Below are 8539 nucleotides of genomic sequence, written 5' to 3'. Positions count from 1 at the left end.
CATCTAGAGCGAGATCCGGGCGCTCTACCGGGAGAAGCACTACCGGATGCAGCCGCTAGAGGGCGCCGCTGGCCGCCTCCCCCGTCGCCCAGCTGCTGCCCGTCTGGCTGTCAGCTAAGGGCCGCGAATCTGAAGCCGAGCGTGGAGCCCTGATCTGGTGCTGGACCCCGTGTTTAACCTCGTGTGACCTTCGTCTTTGCCGAAGAACCGGGTGGACTGTTTTCTGGCGGAAACTTCAGGTGGGCACATTCACCAGTCACAAGAACAGCCCGGGGAAATGACTACTTTTGTTCTTGAGATCTGCAGCGCTGGAGAAGCATCTCATGACTAGGATCAGGAGCAGATGCCCATCCTTCGGCCACAGCTGTGAGAAGGCACCCACCAGGCTGCCATCCCGCTCTCCTGTGTAAACTGCCCTTCCCCAGCCTCCCGGGGGAAACACAGACTTTGGACCTGATCAAAGCTTTTCCACTAAAGTTACCTTCTTGCCCCCGTAGCTCCTCTCTTGACTAACAGCCTGTCTTGTGTGAGCGGGTGGACCAGGTTCAGTGCCACATCCGGGGCTGGCACTCAGGGTCACGTGTCAGTCACACAGCCTGGGCACAGCACTGTGGAGGCTGCTGAGAGCTGGCGATTGTGGCACATCTGCCCTTGAAATCTCTGTCCATCTCCCCGACCCTCGGCGTCGACCTCTGTCCTCAAAACCCGGCGTTATCCCTCGGCCTGACCTCCCTCCCTGGCCACCTTGCTGTGAGCAGGGACGGGGATCCCCAGAAGTGCCTGCCAAGTTCCGACCGGGCCCCGCGCCTGTGTGCTGCAGTAAACTTCCGCGCTCTGTGCTTAGGTGCCATGGCGGCACCGCACGCCCATGGGGCCCGTCCTCGTCTCAGCCCACAGCAGCCCAGAAAAGCCCTGCAGACCCCTCATGCCATCCGCCCACGCCCTTCCTCAGCGCCACACCGGGCCACCCGACCCTTTAAGTCCCCGCTCTGATCCCCTGCTGGCAGTGGCTGAGCACCTCACCTATGCGACAGTCACCTCCCACGGGCCTGCGGTGGGTGGCACCGCTCGGCACCGGCCCGTGGAATGTGAACAAATGCATTTCAGAATCAACGCTCTACAACCTTCCGCTCCCTGGAAAGAAAATGCCTGGTCACTGCGTGGCGAGTGGGGAAGGTGAGACACACCCGGGTCAACGGAACGCAGACGCTAACAGGAGTCACGGAGCCTCCTGCTGTTTATTAAATACTATAGGTACATCACTCAGGAAGCCTCTGTCCCTGCAGTGGTGAGACCTGAGCTGGGCCAGCAGCCCCTTCATCCCGCCCCTCGGCCCAGCAAGCCCCGCCGCCAAGAGGCCAGGGTGGCTCTATGCCCCTCGCCCAGGGAGGAAGTTGATCCTGAGGATGCCTGGCTCTGCCTTTACCCTGAGGCAAGGGGTCAGGACCAGGGGGCAGAGCAGAAATGTCCTTCAAAAGCTGGTGACGCTGTCCCGGGAGAGGGACCGATGGTCAGCGGCCCAGCCGTCTCAGCGCAGCCTGCAGGGACTTCCGCAGGAAGGTGGTGTTGGGCTCTAGGGCCACAGCCAGGCCCAGCCTTTGCGTCTCAGTGATCTGGGGACAAGAAAGAATCTGTCAAGATCTTTTTTTTTTGGTACCAGGAATTGAACTCAGGACCTTTTGCTTGCCAGGCAGGTGCTTATACCACTGAGCTATATTCCCAGCCCAAGACACACTGGATTTTTTTTGGGGGGGTACTGGGAATCAAACTCAGGACCTTGCACTTGGCAGGCAGATGCTGTGCCACTGAGCTACAACCCCAACCCCTTCATCTGTCAGGATCTGGCTGCTGTCATTCCCCAGGCCTTTACCCACAGGCTCTGCTGAAGGACAGAGAGAGGAAGCCACAACTCAAGGACCAGTGAGGGAGAAGCAGCTCCAAGCTGTGCATCGGATGCATGTTTATGTTACTACGTCTCTGCGGTCTGCAGCAAATCTCACGAGATTGACAAATGGCCCTGTGCCTGTGACCCTCAAGAAAAAGAGAACACCAGCCGTGGGTACTGCTGCACAGCTGCTATAACCCTAGCACTGACGAGGGAGGCGGAGGCAGGGGATCATGACTTCAAGGCCAGCCTGGGCGACTGGGTGAGTTTGAACTACACTGCTGTGACCCTGAAGGAGAGGGAGAAGAAGCAGAGGAGACGGGTGGAGAGGGGAAAGGAGAAGGGAAGAAAGGAAAGAAGAAAAAAGATAAAACAGCCAGGCGTGGTGGCACACGCCTATAATCCCAGCACTCGGGAGGCTGAGGCAGGAGGATGGTTATGAGTTCAAGGCCAGCCTGGGCTACAAACTGAGCTCAAGGCCAGCCTGAGCTGCCCTGTCTCAAAAAGACCAAAAAAACAAAACAAAAAAACGAAAGACACCAAGTCAAGGACATATAATCCTCAAGAGAAAACTACAGATAAAGCTCCAGCCCATGACCTAGAGGGCCCTCCATAGAATGCTGCTAGCCTGGCAGTGAGACACTGAGCAAGTTCCTTTAACCTGAGTCTTAATTCCTCATCTGTAACATGGAGCTACCAGGCACCACGGTGCATACCTGTAGTCCCAGCCACTAGGGAGGCTGAGGCAGGAGGATCATTTGAGCCCAGGAGTTTGACACCAGCCTGGGCAACATGGTAAGACCCTATCTTGGAAAGGAGAGCGAGAGAGAGCAAGTGAGAGAGAGGAAAAAAGAACGAAAGCAGGCACTCATGGCAGCGTCACGCCGAGGCCTACACGCACGGGCTATCCTAGCAAGATCATAGAGGCGAGGGCTGGGGATTTAGCTCAGCGGCACAGCACCTGCCTAGCAAACGCGAGGTCGTGAGTTCGATTCCTGGTACCAGGAAAAAACCAAAACAAAACAAACAAAAAAAGATCATAGAGGCGAAGGGCTCAGAGCTGTGCCCCCGCAGAGCGAGGGCGGTGTAAGTGTTCACCACTGGTGACTCTCGCTCCCCAGCCTCCTCCCCTCCCCACTGCTCCCACACTGTTCTGCCCCAGCCGTGGCACACCTCAGAACCTGCTGCCCACGCAGGGCCCCGGCCCGGCAGGCCCTTGCTGCGCCCAGGGCTCAGCTGCACCTGATGATCGCGTCTGTTCCCTTCACGAGCCCGGCCCCGGGGCACCGCCACTCAAGGGGAGGGACTGCGACATCGTCACATCGGTCCCCGGACCCCACACAGCACCTGGCCCAGGGAGACCCAGCCCCGAAGCCCACATTCTGGAGGTGAACGTGCACTTTGCTTGGCAAACACTCCAGGGTTTCATCCCTCCGCAAAAATGTGCACCCCTTCTGGCAGGCCCGGAGCAGCCTTGCCAGTAGGACCAGTCCCGTGGCCCCGTTGACACTCACGCTGGCCTGGTACTTGGTCATCATCGTCAGCATGAGCTTGGCACAGGCCACGGAGGTGGGGGCTGCCAGCCCCACTTCACAGAGTTTCTCCATGAGGACGGCAAACTGCTCGGGGCTCGTCTCCACCTGCAGGCATCGGGAGACGGAGTGGCACCGTGAGAAAGGCCCAGCTCTTCATTCGGCCCTGGGTTCAGTCCCCTGTGCCTCCATCTCCTAGCTGGGTGAGCCTGGCGGGAGCTTATGCAAGAGTTCTAGCAGCATGGCTCCGCAGTGTCCTCAGAAGCCCATGTGCTGAAGGCTGCGTTCCCGGGGGGAGGTGCCTCATGGGAGGGAGTTAGGCTATTGGCTGCATCCCCTTGCGGGTGCTCTTGGGGTCCAGCTTTGCTTCCTGGCTGCCAATCCCCAGTACCGGTGGATGGATAGGTGGATGGATAGGTGGATGGATGGGTGGGACAGACAGGATGGATAGATGGATGGTTAGCTAGGCAGGCAGGCAGGCAGATAGATAGATAGGATGCTGTGGTTTGGATCTGCAGCGTGCCCCCAAAGCCTCACACCCGCAAAGGCAGGCTTTTGGGAAGTGACTGGATGGTGGGGCGCTGTGCTCATCAGCAGACCGATCTGATCTCCCGGGAGTTCGGAGCTGGAGGGTGTGGGGAGACGGCCTGGCAGGAGGGAGTCGCAGTGCGTGGGACCATCTCCCTCCCTGGCTCTTCCCTTCCCTTGTCTCTCGGCTTCTTGGCAGCAATGACAGGAGCCTCTTCCTTCTTCCCACCATTTCTCCTTCCTTCCACCACACCGTCCCTGCCTCGGAGTCACCGACCATGCAGGGACTGAGGCTCCTGAAAGGTCAAGCCAGAACCACTCTGTCCTCCTCCAGGCTGTGTGGGTCTAGTGTTCCGTCTCAGTGACAAGTGACTAGGACATAAATAACTTACAACTCTGTGAGCGCATGACTCTGTCACCCAGTCAAGAATTAAATGCGTATGCACATCAAAAAATCCTGCCACAAGGCCTGCAGCTAGAACAGGCAGAGCTGGATGGGCCGTGTGGTCAGCTCTTTGCTCCCAGCCTCGTAAGCTGTGAAGTCCCCCACTGCCGTCCCGCCTTCCCTTCTGTCACCAAAGACACGGACACCCAGAGCCCACGCCCTCCAGAGCCCCCTGCCCTTCCCTGTCTTTTCGTCTCCAAGGCTGTTGCTCACCTGCTGCTCCAGGAGCACCTGTAATACCAGAAAAGTCTCCTCACTCCAGGACAGCTCCAAGATCTGCCTGCAAAGCAGAGGCCCCGCTGAGCACAGCCTGGCCTCTCACGGAGCCCCGGCACTCAGCTGCTGCTCCTCACAGGGCCAAGGGCCGGGGACACGGAGCCAGCCCCACGCCTGCAGAGGTGGAACTGGAAAAGCCTGCAGGCCTGGGCTGGGCAGGCGTGAGGCACGAGGTGAGTGTGCAGGCCCAGTACGGGGACACTTGCAGGCTCAGCGTCGAGGCCTGGCTGGCTCCCACGGTGGTGGTGGCAGGAGGGCCTGGCCGTGGGGAGAAGATGGATGTGCCAGGCACAGGGCCGCACACTCACCCCAGCATGAGGGCCCGAGCATCTGGCTCCAGGGTCTCCTCCTTCATCAGGTGACACAGCAACTCTGTTTGTGCCGGGCCTGGGTGGGGCACAGGGAAGAGAAGTGCGGAGAAGGAGGCTTGGCTGAATCAAGGGTCTCATCAGAGCAGCAGCAGGTGTTACTCACCGAACACCCAACCCCGCCAGCGCCAGGCCAGGTGCAGGTGCCGGGAAGGGGGAAGGGGGCAGAGGGCAGCGCATGGGGCCAGTTTCCGTTACCTGTGCCCGGGGCCTGGAGCACGGGGCCCAGCAGGGCACTGCACACGGGGTAGGGGTGGCTGGCACAGAAGGAGGTCAGCGCGGCTCTGAGCAGCCGGGAGGCTGAGGAGGCCAGGCAGAGGATCTGCAGCAATGACGGGAAACGGCAACTCAGTTCTCATCCCTTCCATAATATCTTTTTGGTGCTTGGGGATTGTACCCAGCCCTTTATTTTTACATTTATTTTAAAATTATTATTAGTTGCATGTGTGCATCAGGTGCAGAGGATTGAACCCAAGACCTTTGCAGTGAACTACATCCCCAGCCCTTTTTCTTTTTAGCCAGGTGTGGTGACTCACACCTGTAGTCCCAGCAGTGGGGAGCCTGAGGCAGGAAGATCGCTGTGAATTGGAGGCCAACCTTGGCTACAAAGTGAGTTCAAGGCCAGCTTGAAGTGCATGGTGAAACCCTGTCTCAAAAAAACCAAAAAAAAATTTTTTAAATTTTATTTTGAGGCAGGGTCTCATAAAGTTGCTACATTCCCCAGGCTGGTTTCAAACTTGCACTCCTCTTGCCTCAGCCTCCCTGAGTGCAGGGATTACAGGCATGTATCCCTGCACCCCACTTTCAACAAATGTTTATCAGACACATCTCCCAGATGATGATATATGTTATGATGGAGGAAAGAACCAAGTTCTTTCACTGAAGACTCACGTGGACCCACCCTGTGGAAAAGACAAATAGTTCCCATCCCCAGCTCCCAAATCTTCAAAAGTCACTCAATCAGCTTTTGGAAGGTTCCGGGGCAAAAAAGAGCCAATGGGTAGCTGGCCATGGGCCGGGTTCTAGCTCACCAGAGGCCCTTCGGTTGTCCCAGGTGCCCCAAACAGGCCAGATGCCTGTAGGGCCAGTGCACTGTCTGCCCAGCAAACCCCCCCAGGGCTCAGACCCCCCCCCACTGTCCCCAGCACTTCCAGTGCCTCCCAGAACACCTACACGATCCAGAAAGAGGCTCCTGGCCAGCACAGTGGCATTGCTGATGCTGAGACCGGGGGACAGGGCCAGCAGCCAGGTGCACAGCCGCAGGAGGCCAGCGTCCGAGAGCTGCGGGAGCTGCAGCTGGGCACAGACCCACTCCACCTGCCACGGGAGGGGGACACACAAACACTCAGTCTGGCTCTACTAGGCTGGCACCAGCCAAGGGGCCAGAGGGGCAGAGCAAGGCCGCCCCAGGGCAAGATAAGGTGAGGAGAACTGCCCTGCTCACCTGGGCAGGAAACTGGACTCAGAACCACTCAGTGACCCTACCCAGAGACAAAGGTCGAATTCTCTCCCCAGTTCCCACAGGAAGTAGAGGAGCACACATGGGGAAAGTGTAGGGCAGGGGGCACCATAGCCTCAGGGCCAGGCAGGCTTTCTGGTCTCACCTGGCAGGGACTGCATTCGTGGAGAAGCTGCAGCTCTGCTGGGGGGGTGTCCCCTGGCCCCTCCAATCCCTGGGGAGGCAAAGTCACAACAGGCCTAGCAGAGACCCTGTTAACAAGTCCCAGAGGCCACCCCTTCCATCGGCAAAGTGAGTGGCTGAGATTCTAGAAGGTGCTAGCAGGAGTGGATCATGCCTGTTGGCTGTGACCCTGCAGCCCTGCCTCCCACCCCAGCCTGTGCACTGGGGCCTCCCAGGCAGGAGGTGGAGGGAGGGCTACTGTGTGCAGGCCAGGGCCTCTCACCTCCCCGAAGGTCTTCAGCAGCTGCTGCAGCCTGGGCAGCTGGTCCTGTGGGGGAGAAGCGAGTCACTGCTAAGTCCCTGCCCCACAGAGCAGCCCTGAGCCCCGTCCCCATGTCCCTGGCAGTGAAGCGTGGGCAGAGATGACTGGAAAGCGCTAAGAACACGGACCTCCATCTTGCAATGGGCCGAAGGATCCCGCTGGACAGGGCTTCTGCGCACTGACCACGGATGAGGCAGACCTAACCCGGGCAGGGAGCGCAGGCTGGGTGCTGGCAAGATTGGCCTCTCCCCGCACCTGTACCCTTCACCACCCACATTACAGATCATTAGGACAAAGACACCACCTCCCACAGCTCCCTCCCTGTGGGGAAGGGAGGTCCAGAGGTCTGGTTGACCGCCGTGGCAGAGGAGCGCGTCTGAGCACACTCGGACTCGTCAGGTCCTCCGCACACCGAGTGAGTAGCCCTGCCTAGGATGTCCGGCTCTGACCTCTTACTTCCGCACAGCCCCCCAGCCAAAAGTACCGCCTCCAAACCACGCCCGGCAGCCTCCATTGCCACGCCTCTCGCCTGCTCAATAAAACACCAGGTACTTCCGCAATAAACCGGATGGGCGCCATCAGCCTGGTCTCCGGTGTCCTCTTTGTTCACCGTCGCCACTTACCACGAGCCCAGGTCCCTCAACCCGAGAGGTTCAACCTCAAGTGGCGCCTGAACGGGGACCCTGTGCGCCCCCCGGGAGTCGGTAAGTGGCCCCCGCCCACATCATGGGCCCCGCGCTTCGTAAGGACCAGCCCCCGCAGGCACGGGCACTTGCTGCGCTCTTACAGGCTAGACATTGTAAAGTCTCTTATAAGACCCTCTCCCAGTACTGGGGGATTCTCCTTCCTTTTAATCCTTGGCTGAAAACTGCTAATCTGTGGGACCCGCAGACACGGTCCCTCCTTATCCAGCGGGTCCAAACGGCCGAACAACATGAAGGGAAAATCTTTCCCGTAGGGCTCCTGCCTACTTTACTGACTATCAGAGCTTGCTTAACAGGCTCGGAAAGCATTACTGGGGAGGATTCGGAAGCCGTCCCTCTCCTGGCGGACTCCCCTGCCTGTGCCACGGCAGCTCCAAGAAAGACCTCTCCCTGTCGGTGCCCCTCCCATCCGAGCCAAACGCCAAAGAAACCCCCAAGCCAGACGATATAAAACCGCTGACTCCCCAGCCTAAACCACACAATATATACCCCTCACTCGCTTCTTTAAAACAAGAGCCAAATATGGCCCCGAGTAAAAATCCTCCACCCATGATGGCTCCGAACAAAAACTTCCCGCCCCGGGCTACTTCCTCTTTGTCACACAATAAGCCCCACCCCTTGGTGAAAGCGGAACTTGACTGGGACGAGCCTCTGGCTTACCCTGCAGCGCCACCTGCTGGCACTACTCAGACATCACACCCTAAAAATCCATGGGATGGATATCACGCAAAAAGAGATTTTAAAGTACAACCATCCCAACAATGGGGTGATTATTACGAAGGATTATGTAAAATCAGAGACAGTCAAGCAAAAAATTGGGAACAGTGGGAAACTGAAATAAGTGATATGTTTCCTGTA

The 8539-nt window shown here is 58.3% G+C and overlaps 1 protein-coding gene across 2 annotated transcripts in view; it reads right to left on the bottom strand.

Moving 5' to 3' along the window:
- Window positions 1-1192: 1192 nt before the first annotated feature.
- Window positions 1193-8539, bottom strand: part of Fance (Fanconi anemia, complementation group E) — a 12946-nt gene continuing 5599 nt past the window's right edge. Inside the window, exons 3-10 of one of the 2 annotated variants that reach the window (XM_005389553.2) lie at window positions 6939-6983; window positions 6639-6707; window positions 6208-6351; window positions 5233-5356; window positions 4975-5053; window positions 4604-4670; window positions 3400-3525; window positions 1193-1613 (exon numbers count right to left, since the gene is read on the bottom strand). In XM_005389553.2, coding sequence (XP_005389610.1) covers window positions 1512-1613; window positions 3400-3525; window positions 4604-4670; window positions 4975-5053; window positions 5233-5356; window positions 6208-6351; window positions 6639-6707; window positions 6939-6983 — 756 coding nt within the window. In that variant the 3' untranslated portion in view covers window positions 1193-1511. Of the gene's footprint in view, window positions 1614-3399; window positions 3526-3912; window positions 4242-4603; window positions 4671-4974; window positions 5054-5232; window positions 5357-6207; window positions 6352-6638; window positions 6708-6938; window positions 6984-8539 lie in introns of those variants that run through there. The other variant, XM_005389556.2, reaches the window with a different exon arrangement.

Source organism: Chinchilla lanigera, unplaced genomic scaffold, assembly GCF_000276665.1.
Source record: "Chinchilla lanigera isolate Chin_1 unplaced genomic scaffold, ChiLan1.0 scaffold00036, whole genome shotgun sequence".
Classification (NCBI taxonomy): Eukaryota; Metazoa; Chordata; class Mammalia; order Rodentia; family Chinchillidae; genus Chinchilla; species Chinchilla lanigera.
The sequence above is the reverse complement of the archived record's forward strand: the minus strand, read 5'-3'. Positions and strand labels throughout refer to the sequence as shown.